Source organism: Misgurnus anguillicaudatus, chromosome 1 (genome assembly GCF_027580225.2).
Source record: "Misgurnus anguillicaudatus chromosome 1, ASM2758022v2, whole genome shotgun sequence".
In the NCBI taxonomy this organism is placed as follows: domain Eukaryota; kingdom Metazoa; phylum Chordata; class Actinopteri; order Cypriniformes; family Cobitidae; genus Misgurnus; species Misgurnus anguillicaudatus.
The window spans coordinates 12,882,605-12,901,416 of NC_073337.2; the positions used below are offsets into that span (position 1 = coordinate 12,882,605).

General features: G+C 36.7%; 2 protein-coding genes across 2 annotated transcripts in view; one reads left to right on the forward strand and one right to left on the reverse strand.

Moving 5' to 3' along the window:
- The window catches only part of LOC129432617 (proton myo-inositol cotransporter), a 115,971-nt gene extending 112,138 nt beyond the window's left edge, over positions 1-3,833 (reverse strand). Inside the window, exon 1 of the mRNA XM_055191127.2 lies at positions 2,982-3,833. Coding sequence (XP_055047102.2) covers positions 2,982-3,528 — 547 coding nt within the window. The 5' untranslated portion in view covers positions 3,529-3,833. The remainder of the gene's footprint in view (positions 1-2,981) is intronic.
- Positions 3,834-7,487: 3,654 nt separating this feature from the next.
- LOC129432615 (uncharacterized) overlaps positions 7,488-18,812 on the forward strand; it is a 43,264-nt gene continuing 31,939 nt past the window's right edge. Inside the window, exons 1-16 of the mRNA XM_073870108.1 lie at positions 7,488-8,039; positions 8,243-8,356; positions 8,525-8,554; positions 8,733-8,958; positions 10,672-10,801; positions 10,935-10,998; positions 12,999-13,081; positions 13,257-13,449; positions 13,535-13,651; positions 14,882-15,002; positions 16,152-16,287; positions 16,383-16,460; positions 17,954-18,023; positions 18,107-18,238; positions 18,331-18,474; positions 18,708-18,802. Coding sequence (XP_073726209.1) covers positions 8,308-8,356; positions 8,525-8,554; positions 8,733-8,958; positions 10,672-10,801; positions 10,935-10,998; positions 12,999-13,081; positions 13,257-13,449; positions 13,535-13,651; positions 14,882-15,002; positions 16,152-16,287; positions 16,383-16,460; positions 17,954-18,023; positions 18,107-18,238; positions 18,331-18,474; positions 18,708-18,802 — 1,668 coding nt within the window. The 5' untranslated portion in view covers positions 7,488-8,039; positions 8,243-8,307. The remainder of the gene's footprint in view (positions 8,040-8,242; positions 8,357-8,524; positions 8,555-8,732; positions 8,959-10,671; positions 10,802-10,934; positions 10,999-12,998; positions 13,082-13,256; positions 13,450-13,534; positions 13,652-14,881; positions 15,003-16,151; positions 16,288-16,382; positions 16,461-17,953; positions 18,024-18,106; positions 18,239-18,330; positions 18,475-18,707; positions 18,803-18,812) is intronic.

The window sequence follows — 18,812 nt, forward strand, 5'->3', positions numbered from 1 at the left end:
AAGACTGTATAAACCAGATAATATAAAGTTTAAAGGTCCCGTTCATTCCGTGGTTTTGAAGCTTTGATTGTGTTTACAGTGCGCAATACATGTTTCATGTGTAAAAAAACGCAGTATTTTTCACACAATTTACTTATTGATGTCTTCCTTGTTCAATGAAGTCCCTCCTTCAGAAATACGTATCGAGTTGTGATTGTGTAGCTTGTTTAGTGTATTGTGATTCAATAGCAGCTTAACTTGCCGTTAGCTTAGCTGGCGACTGACGTATTCCTGTGGGCGGAGTTTAGTCAAAAACTGTTCTACTGACGTCATTAAAGCAGGAAGTAGAGGGCTGTAGTCCTAACCAGCCATTCGCTGTAGGCTTTGAAACGGGAATTATGTTAAAGAAAATAATAATAATTGCCTGGCAGTGAACTTTGAGCTTTATCATTTTAAAGGTATTATTTATGCTATTATAGCAACATTACACACTAACTAGGGTTTAAAAAATGGGATCAGAAGGAGCGTGACCTTTAAGAAAACAGCAATCTTTCCTAACGACAGTATAAGCCAAATTGCTCTTTCCAAACACCCATGGGACATTTTTCTTCTTGGAAGCCACTCGTGGCACAAGCATTATTGAAAAATACCACTTGAAGCTCAGCAGGTTAAGCTCTGTCAGTCTTTCCACCCAATCAAATCATATGAATCCTTCTGATTCAGATCTAATTACCCAAGTTAAAAATAGTTCTGAATTGTCAATGAGGCGCAGCATGCAATCTTATCAAAGCTGGTGATCTTATACACACTTTATGCCTGCCACAGTCTCTTTAAAGAGAAGCAATTAAACAGCCTGTCTATAATTCCTCAGAGTAATCAGGCATATTGAAATCACATTAAAGAACCCAACTTTGTGCTTTTGTTGAATCGTAACCACATAAGAAAAGTAAATACTTTTAGTCTGTCGACTAATTAAAATACAACTAAAATCTAACACGTCTGTAATATTTTCAAGATAAACACTGAACGATACCGTAATGTAAATGCATGCGTTACATTTTGATCTGTTGCAGCTGGATTGAATTTAGTAATTCTTGATTTTGTTGATTTAGTTCAGGGTCCATGTGATCCTAAAAGCATTAGACACAGTTATCGTAGATAGATAGATCTAATGTTTTCATAGATTTGAGTTACTAAAAGAAACAGTTTTAAGTTTGAAAGGAAAGCAGTAGCTTTGTTATTTCTAACACATAATGTCACGAATGACTGAATAATAAAAAACTATAATTTGTATTTACAAATAATTATGCATGAGTAAAATAGTTGCACTACAGTATGTAAAGTAACATCTGCACTCTCAGAGAAAGATACCTGGTACCCTTTTTAAAAAGTACACCTAAAGAGTGTGCCTATATTAGTACCTCAATACTGGTACCAAATTTATACATATTTATAAACATCACATGCTCCCGCAACACGCGTCTACTTCATACTGTGTACTGCTTGAGTCTTCTTTTGGTTCATCCAACGTGAGCTGCACGTTTATCAGGCGCTTCTTCTCACCCTGCGACCAGCTTGTTTAAAAGCAAGACAGCATTGCCAGGTCCGCAGCGTTGCCAGGATTTCTTCATACAGCGCAAGCTGCATGCTCAAAGCCAGGCACTTTTTCTTTATACAACGCAAACTGCACGTTTTTCACGCGCTTCTTCTCACGGCACGACCAGCTTTTTAAAAGCAAGGCAGCGTTGCCAGGTCTGGGTTGCCAGCTATAATAAGTGAATATTCTAATCTTTTAATAGTCTGTAGAAGCTTCTTTTTTGTTACAGAGAACATTTTGTGCAAGATAAAGGTTAAAGGTTCTTTATGAAACCAAACTGACAAAGAAGCTTGCAGGAACAGTGAAATTGAGGCAGTGGATAACCTAAAAAAAATTCGGCATGTCATATGAAACAACTAACTGAGGTCCACAGTCCAACTTACATGTGACCCTGGACCACAAAACCAGTCATACTGTATGTAGCATGCATTAGTACCAATACACATTGTGTGGGTCAAAATTATGAATTTTTATGCCAAAAATCATTAGGATCCTTTTTGCACCCTCTGATTCCATTTTTTCAAATAGTTGTTTTTCTGCCAAATATTGTCCTAACAAAACATCAATGGAAAGCTTATTCAGACGATGTCTAAATCTCAATTTCATAATATTTATTGCTGGTTCTGAGGTCCAGGGTCACAAACGAAAGTATGTTTTAATCTACCAACTGAGATACAGGAGAAAGAGATCAGATTGGCGTAGCTCATTCTGTCATTTACACACCAAGCATACACTTAGGACTCAGCCTTTCCCAAACCATTTAATTCCAGGACCCACCTGGACAGGTATAATAAATCTCAAGATCCACAAATATGGGAGGAAATACTCATATATTCTCTTTTAGTAGAAAGTAGTTTCATTTTTCTTGTCATGAAAGTATTTGAATTGCAACACCATGCTACTGTATCCAGAAAGTCCAGCTAAGACCAGCATCAGCTGGTGAGTTGGTTTTAGCAGCATTGCTGGTGTAGCAAGCTGGTCTAGCTGTGTTTTGGTCACTTTTTGGGCTGGTCTAACTGTGTTTTGGTCACTTTTTAAGCTGGTCTAGCTGAACTTAGCTGGTGAGGCTGGAAGACCAGCTGACCCACCAGTTTGATCAGCTATGCGAGGCTGTGAGGACCGGCTTAAACCAGCTACTGTCGCCTTAAACCAGATTATGCTGGACTTAGCTGGATTTTTCAGGATGGATCAAATCATTTTCATTGATAGTCTGGACTAAACTGTTTTTGTGCGGCTGAGCGCGCGGGCGCGTGTGTCTCACACACAACAACATCAATGTGTCTTTGCGATACCCCTTTATTCCACTATGGTTGACTGGTTTGGGTATAATAAAAAACTTAACATAACTTTCCTGATGTTACATGTACACTAAAGTTGCGAACCAGCAGGTGCGTATTTTACTTACCAAGCCCCATTCCAACTATGAGTCGTCCAACGAGCAGCGCTTCTTTATTAGGAGCAGATCCCAACACAATTCCTCCGATGGAGAAGGTGAAGCTGGCCAAAAGGATACACACCCGCCGCCCGAACAACCCGTTGAGACACCCGCCGAGCAGCGCGGACACCGCCGCCGCGGCCACGGTCCCTGACACGAGCAGCTCCTGCCATAGGACAGTGATGTTCATTTCCCGCTTAAGCAGAAGCATCGCCCCGGAGACAACACCGGTGTCATAGCCGAACAGAAAGCCGCCGATCGCGGAGAACACGGCCAGGACGTAGACGAAGCTCGGCGTGACATCCTGCTGGAACTGTTTGCGCGCCGCCCGCTCCAGGTCCGCCGGCGCTGGAGACGCGACGGGCGCGGCGGGTGCGTGCGCGCTGCTACTGATGCTGGCGCTGGACGGAGCCTTGATGAGACTCCGTTCTCCATCATCCGACACTCGCTTTCTCCTCTCACTCATCAGATTGCTCATACTACGTAGATGATAGTCATCGCTGGATTTGCGGGACATAAGTGAAAAACCGCACGAATAAAATCTCAAGATGAGTCAAAGATGATCTGCTGTAAAAGTATGCGGATGAGAGTCCAGCTGGATGTGTTGTGGGTGAGATTGTATTTATGGTCTTCACGGGTTCACTCCTCATAAGTTTGTGATGCTCGTCCGCTCACAAGTCTGAAGGATGAGACTGATGAGAGAGTGGAGGAAAAGGTAGAGCCGGGCATCATCGTGACGTGGCATGACGTCAAACAGCTACACACAGAAACACACGTGTAGAGTAACATGCGAAGATGCATACTAGACTGTTGTCCAGTCTATTACACAACAGACTGAATTCTAATACATTTCCTTAACAAAATTACCTTCTGTAGACAAGTCGTAGCTTTAAAAGAATCGTTTTTAAACATGTTTAACTAAACATTTGTCTACGTGCCACAAAAAAGTAGCCTACAGATAACACATTTATGTAAAAAAAACAAGTATGCTGCACCTCTTAGAAGTATGGTTCATATTAAATCATAATAATTTATACTGGAATAAAAGTAATTACATTTTTGAGTTTTGACAAAATCTTTTACATTTTCTAGTGTGTGCTTTACTTTGAACAAAAATCCAACATACTGCTTGTTAACATTTAAAAGCTATAAAATCTGTCTCAGCAAATGACCAAAAATCTCACCAAAATATCCCAGCTATCACTGGGTATATACCCTTTCTAAAAGTACAGATTTGCACATAAAGAGTGCATATTAGTACCTCAAAGATGCATATTCGTACCAATAGCCTACCAATAATGTATATCTGTGCCTAATGGTGGTACATATTAGGACTTTTTTGACCATTTCTTTCTAACAGTGAGAAAATTTTATTCATGCATGAAAAGTATATAAGGTGATATAGTTACATACAATGCATGTACAATACAAATATGCACATGCATATTTTCCTGGAAATAAGCAGAATGAATTTGAGATTAACGAGCGAAATTATATTAAAGGCACAAATTTAAATCACTGCTTATTAGTAAAAGTGGGACTTAATGTTCAAACTGTCAGTCACTGACAGGAACTGCACAGTACTGCATATAATTAGAAATTAGTTTTATAACCAGAAGCTTCACTTGACCATTAAACAGCTCTGCGTTTGAGCTGGGTCTGCCTACAAAGTGTGATAAAACCAAAATCAGACTACTACACGTGCTTTCCATGAGATGATTTTTTGCTCGGAGGTGAGATGATTGAATTGTGTTCACACAGTTATGTCTAATAATTCAAAGTGTTCAAAAACTGACAAAAAAGACTTAAGAAGCAAAATTCCCAATTTGATCAGTATATAATTTTGCTGTTGTCCAGAAAAACATTCATATTCAGGAGATATTCAAGTTTTAATATTTTTATACATTTATTATGCATTTATAAGAGACGTTTTTTTGCCTTTCATCTTCTTCTCCATCTTAAGGCCATATTAAAGGGCACATTATTATGCCCATTTTTACTTTATTTAATATAAGTCTCAGGTGTGACCAGAATGTGTCTGTGAAGTCTCAGCTCAAAATAGCCTACCCCACAAATAATTTATTATAGCATTAGGGGTACACCGATATATTGGCCGATGATGCTTGCTATGCTTTTCAATGAATTATGGTGAAATGCCGCTACATCCAAAGACCAGAGGGCGCTCTCGTGCAGAAACTCAATATGTGCTGTAGACGAAGAACCATACACGCAGCTATGATGACACGCAGCTCCAGGAAAGGCTTAAGGATATATTTATTGCCCTTCTTCAAACCTTTTTAGGTATTTTCATGGTAATAAAGAATGATTATGTTTGACGAGCGGTGCTTTTTCAAATGCATGTTTTAAACGACTAAAACTAACAGTGATTTCAGACTTACTGATCAAAAGCCGTTGTACATGATATAGCTGTGGAAAATATCGGCTGTGCGATTCAGAATAGTTATCGGCCACGTATTAGTTTAAATCTGCATTTATCTGTGGACCCTATAGCATGTCCAAAATGCCCCTGAGCAAAAACGCACAGTTTTGTGTGTGTACCAAATGCAAATGAGCTATTGCTCTTCGCTCCTTTACCAAAACAGATACTTTGGATAAAATAGATCTGATTTTGCAAGGAAGCACAGAAAAAATGCAGACAACGTCCAACTCAACTCTGAAGGCAAAAACTATGGTAATATAAGACTGTCAGTCAGCGGTCATGGGCAGGGCTATAGCAGTGTGACATCACATTGCTAATAGAATAAAAACAGCATGTCTAATGAGACTGTTTTGGTTTAATGGGGATTAAAAAGGAAGGGGTGAATGGATTTTTTTATTGTAGGGTGGTTATGTTCAAACACCTTGTTAAAGTGGATAGGTTAATTTAACAAACTAATGCAAGTTCTGTCTTGCACATGCAATCAGTTAATTCAACCACATTTTTGATGCAGGTTTGAGGTTTAGGTTTAAGACTGAGTTTGTGACCTAAACAATGTGTTTTTATCACATTCACTTGAAAGAGTTAAGGTAAGAGTCGTGTTAGTGTTAGACAGGATTGTTGTTTCAAGATCAACAAAAGAAGCGGTAACACGTTCTTGGCCGAATACTGTAAATCAGGAAATGTGGAAAATGTCTATGGGCCATTTCCATATAAGCTGGAAAGACATGTCTGGTTTAATTTAATACTTGTCATCTATCATATTAATTGACTAAATTTCCTATGTAGTCTCAGAAAAAATATATAGACTGTTTATCTGTTTACTGTGCTTCACTTTGTTCTATGTAAAACTGCTTTGCAATAGTGCAACAGGGTAAAAAGCACTATATAAATACATTTGAATTGAAATAATTAAGTTGAGGCTGGTTGATGAAATGTTGATTGCATGCTGGTTTTCTGTCAGAGATTTATGTTCTTTGTATTCATCCATTTAATTTCTTCTTAATATGTTTATCTTGTAGATTATCTGTGGTTCACTGGATGTGAAATGCTGGGACAAGGTTAGATTAGACAAACAGACATACTGCCATCTGCTGGACAGAACAAAACCTGCAAGCGAAACATGGATGCTTCAAGGCGTATGAATTGTTTACTCTGAGAGTCACGGAAAAGTTTAGCATAGGTTACAAACTAACATTCATTTCTATATTCAGGGTACTATACATGTATGTATATGATTGTGTTTCTGTAGTTAGGCCTATAAAACATAGGTTTGTAAAAATAATACCACAATGTACCTAAATGCACAGTAAATTGCTTTGGATAAGTATATCCAAATATCCAAGTATATATATTTTCTTGTTGTTAGAGCGTGCAGGGTTCCTCATTATCATTTGTCCAATTGGAGACTTTATGAACAAATATTTGAGTTCCTGGTGTTTTTTCACGTTGGATAAAAATGCCTCCCAACATGTTTTTGATATCAAGAATATAATTAAACATGTTTGAACGAATATGACTACATTTAGTTACACCTTAAATCAAATTCAAATAAATCAAGTTAAAATGGAAATACAGTAAATCCTTAAGGATGTATAGACGGTTTGATCGGACACATGCAAGTTGCCGCGTTTACAGGCCCGGTGTTAACTTCCCGTCTGTGCTTGTTTATCGGTCTGACTAGCGACTAAACTGACCTATTGAACAAATACCTTGTGGTGGAAAATAAAAATATTATGGTTTCCAAAAGACGATGGGAGACAATGAGCATGGATCACCGCTGTGCGGATTTTTCAGCCGGGCAAGAATTTAAGGATTTGTTGCTCACATTGTAGACACTGTAAGGTTAGCTCATTGTAATGGTTGATACAGTATGCTTTAGCTATGTTTTTAAACTAGGTAATAATTTACTGGTTATTTATTTTGCTTAACTGGTTATTTGTTATTAAAAATAATCTACCGTAAAAGGATTATTTTAACCGTAATAAAGAGGTAATGCAATAAACAAACAAAAAAAGATTTATTTTATAATAATTTTATTTATTTCAGAAGTTTACATATATTTGATAAATGAAGGAAATATTTCAGTGATTTATAATGTTAATCACTATTAATTGCTGTTTTGACCAACTGGCTTTTATCTTTTTTTCTAGGTAATCTTTATCTAATATTAACTCTCTATTTGAGTTTAATAAACATGTTGCTATGAGGATCTTTCTAGTGCTTGACATATTTAGGACTTTTTTCTGCTTCATCCTGGAGTAAAAGGATGTAATGTTTTACTTATTGCACAAAAGCAATAAGCATAGCAGAGATTTAAATTTCCATTTTAAAAATGCAGCTTCCTGCACAAAGTTTTTTCCTCCAAGTATTTAATTGAAATTTGAAAACGCATAGGCTACAAATAATATCTACACATTTAGGGACCAGACTTATGCATGACTTTGAAAGATTTATTGCGAAGAGATTTACAGTTATAACATTTATTTTGACAGATCATATTCCCCTCTGTGAACTAAAGGTATTTCTGTTCCTGAAATCAAATCCTACTGTTCAAGAGCAGGACAATGCTAATCCAAACATCATTACTGGTAAATAACAAAGCAGGGCCAAATAAAGGAATTTGCACATAAATCACTAGAGTTTCTCCTCAATTGTCTAATCAGAGCAAATAAAAAGCCCATTGTTAGCTTTTGTGTTCAAAACTCCCTGATTTGTTCATGTGAATGTAGTCAATGTTTAATCTAGAGTCTCCAAATAACATTTCCTCATGTTATTCAAATTACTTAACCAGGTCTCATCATTTAAAGGAGTGCACAAAGAAACTTTGCTTACCTGTGAACACATCTACTGTTCAGCATGGCTCTGCAAGATGCCATACTTTTAGGATTTATTATTGTATTCTCAGGTTAGTATATTTTATTTCATTTTTAGGCATAATATATCTTACTTGTTAAAAGGTATAGTTTTTTTATTGTTATATACAAAAATTACAAATCTTAAAAAATAACTTTCTTTTAAGAATCATTTATAGATAAATATATCAATATGTTAATTCAGCATTTCAATTTTGCAGGCCAAATCTACTCTGTGTTTACAACTCAAAGTAAGTAACTTTAATTTCACTTAAGCAAATCAATTATTTATTTGTTTATTTTATTATTTATAGTTTGTTTTCAGTCAACATTTTAAATATAATATTATATACTATTATATATGTATATATGATGCATAAATATAATATTATTTATGGCATTTTTAAATCTGTATACTCTCATTTTCAGATGTGTGTAAGACGTATGGCAGTGGAGTCTTTGAGACCTTCAATAAAACTGTGCTTCACCTGAAGTCCACTTGCTCTGTAACGTTCACCCACTTCACACATGCTGGGGTGGACTGTCACATTATCGTCCAGCGTGGACAGAATGGCCTAATGAACAGAGTGGAGATAATCATGAATAAAGTTGTGACCCAAATTTATAACAACACGCTTACAGTGGAGGGTAGTAGGTACGTGATCACATGGCACATGAGCTTTTCATAAAACCTGCATTGAAACACGTTACTTATTTTATAAATGCACAAGTCCAAAGACATATACACTTTTAGAAAAAAAGGTACAAGAAAGTACAAAAGTGTTCACTGTTTCAAAAAGTACACTTTTGTACCTAAAATGTGCATATTGGTACATCAAAGGTATGCATTGGAACCTAAGAGATACATACATATACTCAAAGGTACTTTACATTTTTTTTAAAACTTTTGTACCTATTTTTCTGAGAGTGTACAAGCCAACTGTTCTCAAATTCAATTGTTTTTAAAATGTATTTATTAAGGAGCTTTCAATGAATACCCTAGATTTAAGAATATAGAAATATCTAATAAGTTATGGACAATAAATATTACATTTATATTCTATATCAGTGGTCTTCAACATGGTTGCCCGCACAGAGTCTGTGAGTTGCCCGCCAAAGCACATTAATAGCCTCATTTTTTATATTTATTTATTACATATTTTTAAATTAACTTCTTTTTTATTAGGCTTCTTTTATGTACGTTACAATTTTTAACAATGATAAAACATATCAACAAGTAAAATAAAATAAAATTAATGTAAAAGAAAAAAGTTATGAGTAAAAAGTAGTTCTCCAGATTGTTTTATCTATTGTGGTAGCCCTTGCACACAAAAAGGTTGGAGACCCATGTTCTAAATATATATATATATATATATATATATATATATATATATATATATATATATATATATATATATATATATATATATATATATATATATATATATATATATATATATATATATATATATATATATATGCCCGAATACATACATTTTTACTAAACCAAAAAGTAGCACTGGTTTATTGAACTTCTGGGGGCCAAATCTGCATCTCTGTATTTATATACATTTTAATTGAAAATACAAGCATCTAATTTTAGTTCTGTAACATTTCTGTAGCTCAATTTGCATTATAATGCAAATGTGTGGGTTTGTTTCCTAGGAAACACATATATAGATCAAAGTGCAATTTAAATGCACTATAATTTGCTTTGGATAAAAAGTTCTGCAAAATGCATAAAAATATACTTAGCACTGGTTTAATCTGCGAGTCATAATTTGAGTCTGTAGAAAAATCTACCTATGGACAACTTTTTTAAAGTATAGTAAAATGTTTCTTGATAAAGCCACATTTCAAAAAAATAGAATTAAATAAAATTATAAAACGGTTAGTTCCAATCCTTGATTCTGATTGGTCAATAGGTGTGCTTTATTCACGATAAAACACTGCTATGACCGCTTCACCCAACAGTTCTATTTAATATCACTGCGCCCTTAGCAACACCCTTAGCAACACATAAACATATAATGAGACAAACTTTGAGAACAGTTTGTTGTTTTTATTTGAGCTTTCATGTTGTTGTTCGCAGTCAGGGACTATTTTTTCTAGCGGAAGGAATGCTTTTATTAATTTAACTTCATGAAAGTTGCACTAATATTTTTTTACTTTAATATTGTGTGGTAACCGTTTTGTGAAAGCGGTAGGGTGCTCGAGGCAAGTGCTGTGTCGTGAATAAGTAACGGCTGAAGAGGTTGCAGGCACTCCGCTTCGCGTCGTGCCTAACAACGCCCTTCAGCCGTTACTTATTCACGATACAGCACAGCCTCTCGTACCTTATTGCTTACATATAAATGGTCTTTCACAGAATTTCACTTCCATATGACCACACTTATCAGCACGTATTTCAATATGGAATCTACACCAAACTCAGGAGCAAAGTTTTGCAATTGTCTGTAACCTGGTACAGTGTTTCTGATGGCATCAGTTCTCTCTGGGTGAGTTGGCATTTAAGATAACATACTTCTGTTTGGGCAAAACTAACTGCTAGAGTAATGTAGCATCAATGATTTAACCAAATTTGTGGTCATGCTACTTTTTGAACGTAGTCTTGAATATAAACTTTTATAGGTGCAACTAGACCAGGATTTACAACAAGATATGACTGGAATTTGTGGGCACCAGAACAGTTCAGGTTAGTATTGCTAACCCAATGTCAGTTTAAAGAGCCCCTATTACGTTGCTAAAAGAATGTATTTTGTGTATTTGTTGTAATGCAATGTATTAATGTGGTTTGTTAAAAAAAATTATGTTTTCACATACCATACATTATTGTTGCTCCTCTATGCCACCGCCTTTCTGAGACCTGTGAATTTTGTACAAAGCTCATTAGGGGTGGCACGGTTCATGAAAACATCCGAACCGTTGGGTTCGCTTGTCTCGGTTCGGAGCGCGTGTGCGTCGCACGGTTCGACGGTTCATGGTGTGCGCAATGTAGCCTCATGCCCTGTATGTGACCTCAGATAGCGTGTCGCGCGAAAGAAGAGGTGACTGGTTTGGAGTGTAAGTACTGCAGGTTATGTTACGTGTAGAAATGGCAAGTGGGAGAGAAAAGGAAGTCTGCCCGGAGGTGGAGGATGCGCCCGCGTCGTATAAGTTTGGTGTGTGGAAACATTTTTTATTTCATGTTACCTATGATGACAGGGGAAATAAAACAATAGATAGAACTGCAGTCTACAGGTTGAATGTGTTCGAACAGCCACAGGAGACCGCCGTCTCTCCGCCCACTTATCTAATCTGAGGTACTGAACAAATTTTACGTCTTATGGTATTCAGCGCTATTTTTAGCCTTTCATTGATAAAACGAAAGCGGCTGATTTCCGCGTAGTTTCATTTTGCAAGCGTGTGAAAGTCGCACGATCTTATTTCATAAATTGCCCCTCAAAGTAAGTGGACAAAAGAGACAGATTTAAATATTACAGGTGTAAACGTTATGTTTCTCTCTCATCTACATACTCTCTGCAGTATTTAAGCAGCTTCTCAGTGATAAATCTTAGAGCTACACTGAAGTTGGCATTTTGATAAATGCAAGTTATCTTTGTGTCCTAAAAAGGCACATAAAGTTCATGTAGATGGCAATACACATTCTCTTTTTTGCCAAATAAACGAAAAGCATGTTGAAATCATCAATGTCTTCCCTCTTGCTGTATCAAAATCTCACCTGGCTTTCCTCAGGGATGGTCCCAATAATGTGCTTAAAGTCAAATTCAGTTTGTACATGATTACATGATATAACTTTTTTAATACTGTATCCTAAATTATGGATAATTATGGATGCCACCCCTAAAGCTCATCGTTCTGAAAGGCGTGGTGTGCTCCGATTGACCATGTGGCAAAAATGTGATGCACCTTACCATATTTGGATGGTCAGCTCCCAAAGCAATACTAACAAGAGTTAATATCGTCTTTACTACTTTATCCAGGGTTTCCCGCAGCACTTTGCAGGCTGGGAAATGCTACCGCCTTAACTAGGTTGTCGTAAAAAAAAAAAATGCTGCACAAAAGGCCGTCAAGTGCATCTCGGAGAATAGCGCGGACGCGATTTACACCGCGAGCGGGCACAGGTGCCACACGGCAGAAATGAGCGAAAAGACGTGGTCCGTCACTGTCTGGAGGATCGCCAGCTGATAAAACGCGTGTCCGTGAGAACTTTAAGTGGACTGATGTTTTGGGTTTCTTTAAGCCTGTTATTATATTAGTCCCCTATGGAACGTTTTTGCGGACAATATTAAAAAGGAATTGCAAATGGTATTTGCAATTGCGTTTCCCACTTGTGGGTGTAAAAACTGTGACTTAATTTAAACGCAAATGCAAACTGTTTGCATTTCCGTTTACGCGAACGTACAATATATGCCAAATTTCAAATGTAAAATCAAAGTCCATTTGTACTTGAATTTCCTATGTCTTTCGAGTTATGATCCTGCCATATTTCAATCTCAATTGCAATTCATAATTTGCTATTTCACTTCCTCTAGCGTCGCGTACGGATCTTGCCAAAACTCAAATGAAATCGCAATCCTCTTTGCATTTGCGTTTCCAATGCCTGTACTTAAACTTGTCAATTATTACAGTACCACATAATGTTTTTTGTTCGAGTTGCATCAGTTTTAAAAGTGTGTTTTTACTTTTGTTTAGAAACTCTTCAGCAGTTGATATCTGACAGTCTTCTCTCTGATGGACAATGCCTGACTCAAGACTCTGTTGCGCAGACAAACACAGTAAGTTTTTGCACAACTTTAGCACAAAAAGTGTAATTGGTAATCATTTTATATGACGCCTATACATATAAGCACGAGTGCTTTTATACAGTTTACACACGCTTCATAGAAAGTTTTACCACACATTCAGCCATTTATAATGCATTTATTCACTATCCGTTTTCATTATTTTCAGGTTTGTAGAGATGTTTTGTCCCACGCTTTTGAATGTCTCGGCACTAAATACCGAACATACCTGAATTTGTGCTATAAAAACATGTATGGCTTGCAGCATCGAGAAGCAAACTGCTCATTTTTTAAAGAGCTCTCGATTATGTGTGGAAGCTCAAGTCCCCTGTGGACAATGTGGAGGACAAAAAGCAACTGCTGTAAGAGACACCGTTTATTACAAAATAGTGCAGACAGATGATATTTAGGGCTATACTCTAGACTGAAATAGTATTTATTTTGCAGCCCAACCTATTTGCCCCGGAGATCTGCACTATATGGAGATGGGTCCCGCTTTCCCTCCAACCTGCAGCAACCCACAGCCTTACCAAGAACTCACCAGCACCTGTCAGCCTCCAGACGGTTAGTCCTAAACATAGACTGTAAAAAAAGATGGACGACGCGACGTCGCCTCCCACCATTGTAATGAATTGAAGCCAAAAATGTCCGACCACGGTCGCCGCCATGTTATGTAAAAACGTCAGTTTGAAGCCGAGGCATGCGCAGAAGGAATCGTCCGTGAAGCCAGAGGCGGAGCCGCGGTATCAAATTTCCGCCCAAACGCTCGCGCGACCAATTCAACCACTCCAATCATAACGACACGCCCCGTTTCTATAGCATCAAATTACAAGCTAAAATGAAACTTATCACAAAAATTAACACTTGAGCATATATCAGCGTGATAACAACTACTTGAAAGGACCAAAACCATCTTTCGAAAACTTTTATTGGAAGTGTAAATATTTTTTTTATTTAGAGCAAAGTCCTATTCATTTGAATGGAGAGGGCGGGGTTATGACTTGTACTGCAGCCAGCCACCAGGGGGCGATCAAAGAGCCAGAGGCTTCACTTTTCAAGGCTTATGAGGCACACCCGGTCCTAAATTAGTACCAAAGACTATAGATTTTAATAAGATGTCACAATGTTATTATTATGAATGGGGTCCAAAGCTGTCACTAGGGCAGTACATTACAGAAGGTCTTAATATGTCCCATTTAGGTACAGATAAGTGTACATTTGGTACTAATACATACCTTTGAGATACTGATATGCACTCTTTGGTACCAGTATGTACCTCTCATGTGAACCATGTGCATTACGTGTTTTGTCAAAATAAGTGCCTGCTGCACACGCGTCAAAACCATTTATGATAAAAGAGACGGTCACGTTCACAAAATACACGCAAGACACTCCCTTAACACTAAACTCTGATGACGCATGGGATTATGCGAGTGTCTGGCAAATGCGAGCGTCTTTTTTATCATAAACCCTTTAGACGCATCTGCAGCAGGCACTAATTTGACAAGACACGTGATGCACATAGGTTCACTCAACGCGCCGAACACATATTTTGAAATTACGAACCACACACATGACGGGCTGCATACATGTTGTGACGAACTTCAAAGTCACTGTCCGCCACTGATAGGACTTAAAGGCTCTTCTATGACTACATAGTTTGTGTTATAGTTGTAAAGTGCGAAGACTTTCCTTAAAAGGACTTTTTAGTACTAACACAAACCTTGAAAGGAATTGATATATTATTTTATTTTATTTAGTTCATATAATAATTTTTTAATCTCTCATTGACAGGGAAAGTCCTGAATGATCGCGTTGACACATACTATTCTATAAATGTGGAGGACTGTCCATGTGTGCATGGAAAGACAATATATTCAGCAGGACAGAAACGCATGACTAAGTGTCAAACATGGTGAGTTCTAGATATTAGAAGCGCATCGTCACACCACGTTCCGTCTAGGGTATCGCACACAGACGCTGCCGGTGTGGGTACACTCATAGAAAATAATGTGTTCAAATTTTAAATATATGGCACAATGTCGGGTGTGTGACCATCTTTACCTTCACAGTTTATTTGTTTTTAATTTTGTTTTAAGTTTAGGTTAGCACAGATTAAAGTTACAGTAACTGCAACAAATCAAATATATATGTTGATATAATATATACATATATATATATATATATATAAAACCAAATAATAAGGTTTCTTTTAGAACAATGTAATTAAATCTATTTAGGTAATATATATATATATATATATATTTTTACATATTTTAAAAATGTTTTCCAAGAAAGGATTTCTAGGACTGCATTTTTAAGTGCGTTGACTAAAATTGACTGCATTAATTAAAATGTTAATTTGAAGAGCTCAGATGCGAAACCCTCTAAGTGCATCTGGCATGTTTTCTTGTAAATAAGCATTTTTTATCAGGCTCTTATGTTTAGGTTCAGTAATTTTACTTTATTAGTAAGCAATATTAATTTAAAAATTTATTTTTTACAAATGTCACTTTAGTCATTTTATTGGTGTTTAAGAAATTCAAAACAAAGTCTTTCCCTGATAAACCCTCTAAGTACAAGCAAACATCTCCACTTCTAAAAAAATCTCCAGTCACTCTTCACTGTCCTTTCTGGATGAAAGTTAAAGGCTTAAAAATTCATTCAATATCCTAATATATTTGAATAAACCTCCTTTAACCCGGTTAAAAACTCTTGCACCTTGACTTACACATGCCTTTGTCATCAAATTTGCTGAAAAAATGCAGGAAAATCACTATGCTGTTTAATGGATTCTGCCAACAAAACTGTATTTCTGAATGGCCTGGGGGGAGGGATTAAGTGAATTTGAAGCAAATCTATTTGAGGAACATATAATACATGCCGAGAATTGGTCATTTTCTCAATTTTGACGGAGGTGGTATTTAGCGACTTTTGCATCTAAGCTCTTCACTTTAATTTGCCATGTTGTCTCTTCTCTTTTATGCAATATTTGGCAAAAATGTGTGAAATGCTTATTGGAATACTCTTGTTTTGCAAACTTTTTGTTGTCTTTTCTCTCTAGTACATGTGTAAGAGGCAAATGGGTATGCTCTGCAAACACATGTCCACCCAAGTGTATTATTGAAGGCCAGTTAATAACCACATTTGATGGCAAGCAGTATTCTCTGCTGGACAGGTGCACCTACGTGGCTGCAAGGGTAAAAACATTTTTAACCAATTATTTAATTTAAAATGTAATCATGTGCTGAAATATTCTCTTTAATACTGTATATTAATTTTAAATATCATGCAGGGACTTAACTGGACATTGAACATTCAGTTTTCTGGACGTGATGTTGTCATAGAAAAGGCATATCTTAATATCAATCAGGTTTGTCTATTTCCACCCTGCATCTCTTTCTCTTTGCTGCATATTTGGACACCTTAAAAGATATGAATATTTCATTGCCCTTGTATTCAGCATGAACATTCCTCTTTCATAATCACTTTCATTCAGTTATCTTGAACAAAACAACAACTTAACACCGTACTCTCATTACATTGGTGTTCCGACAATCCTTAAAACGTTTATTTGTCTTGATATCAGCTGTTGATTACCAGATTAAAATATGTTCTATACTATATTTAAATTGAATTGCAACTTGTATTTCAATGTGCAAATTTGTCAGACAAATTTCAAGTGGGATTCAAATTGTGATTCTTTATACAGTTTGGAATATCTATAATTGGGCTCACTGACTTTTATCTTTAAATGAATTATCCCCAATAGCTGTCTTTATACAAGAGGGAAGACAGTTTCTTTGTAAGTTACTTTACTGACAAATCAGCTTGCAATGCATCTGATTGCCATGACAGTAATAAACATGGGTATAGATCCCATCGGTGCTTCGTAGCCCGAGCACCCACAGAAAAACGCCAGATATGCTCAATTAATTTAAGGCAAAAATGCTTTTGACATTCAGGAGCATCTTTGATTGGTGGATCTTGCGAGTTGTAATATCTACAATGCTTTGATAATTAAGCTAAATAAGGGGGCGCTTCACATTTTGCGTCTTAATTCATGCGGAAAATGTGACCGTGCCACTTAACTCCTTGTTTTCAAAGTGCTTAGGTGCTCACGTAGCATCTGCCGTTGTTAAGCAACCTAAGCGTTGAGTGAGTTCTCTGATTGATTGATCTCTTGAATTTGAATACGTATCTACAATGCTTTGATGAATAAGCTGAATAAGGGGGCGCATCACATTTTGCGGCTTAAATCATGCGGAAAATGTGACTGTGGCACTTAACGCCTTGTTTTTAAAATGCTTGGCCGCTCCAGTAGCGTCTGCCGTTGCTGAGCAACCTAAGCGTTGGGTGACATCTCTTATTTGTGGATCTCGCGAGCTGAAAAAGGGGCACGTCACATTTTGCGTCCAAAACGTGCAGAAAATATGACCGTGCTGCTCTCCTCCTTGTTTCCAAATCGCTTGGGCACACAGCTGTTGCTAAGCAACCAAAGCATTGAGTGACGTCTCTAAATGGAGGATCTCACAAGTTGTAATATCTACAATGCTTTGAAAAATAAGCTGAATAAGTGGCATTTCACATTTCACATCTAAAAAGAAAATGCTTTCCTCCTTGTTTCCGACGTGCTTGGGTGCTCCCATAGCGTCTGCCGTTGCTAAGCAACCTAAGCATTGGGTGACGTTGTGCCGACAAAAAAAAAAGAAAAGAAATCGGCACATATGGTAATGACAATGAATGCACAAATACCATAAACATTCGACATGAATTCAAAACATTATGCTAACAGTTGGTGCAATTTAATTTTCAATTCTTCACTGAAAGTTTTCTAGAGAGTGACTAATGCCATCTTTGTTTCAGGAAAGATATATCTTCTCTGCGAACAATGTGCAACTCAACAACATAGAAATCAGTGACCTGTCACGGACTGGTAGGCTTTTAAAAGTGTAAAATATTTATATAAGCTTAACATTTGATTTTCATTCATTTTTATTTCACTGGGATTTGTTTCAGAATATGCCACAGTGTTCTGGCAGTCTTCAATGTTCGTTCAAGTTCAGACTTCATTTGGCCTAAAAATGCAAGTTCAAGTTTCTCCAGAAATTCAAATATATTTATATTTGCAACCAACTGAAACAACAAAAGGTACAGTCTTTCTTTATACAAACAAACCAACCAAAAGGCACATATGCATCACTTCACCAAAATCAAAATTATTATTATTTTTTTAAATATAGGACTCTGTGGAACCTATAATAATGACACAAGTGATGACTTCACCACTTTCAGTGGCATCATAGAAAGTTCAGTTCAACTTTTCGCCCAGTCCTGGTCAATGGATACTTGTGCCCCAATACCTGGATGCATCAACACTGACAATGGTATTGGTCACTTAGCTATTACTATTTCTTTATCAATTATACAATTAAAATTGAATTACATTTTTTGAAGGATTACCTTCCCAAATTAAAATGAATTCTCAACCTCACATTGAGGAACAACATGAAACACAAAGTATTCGATTTGAACAATTTAAGTGCTTATTTTGTAAACCAGGTAAAACAGATCTTCAGCTTCTTTAAAGACTTGTAACTTGTATCAATTACGTTTGCAGAGATATTTGCTGAGGAGAGCTGCGATCGGCTGAAAGATCCGAATGGAGTGTTTGCAGTGTGTCATGATTACGTACCCGTTTCATCTTTTGTCGAGGTATGGATAT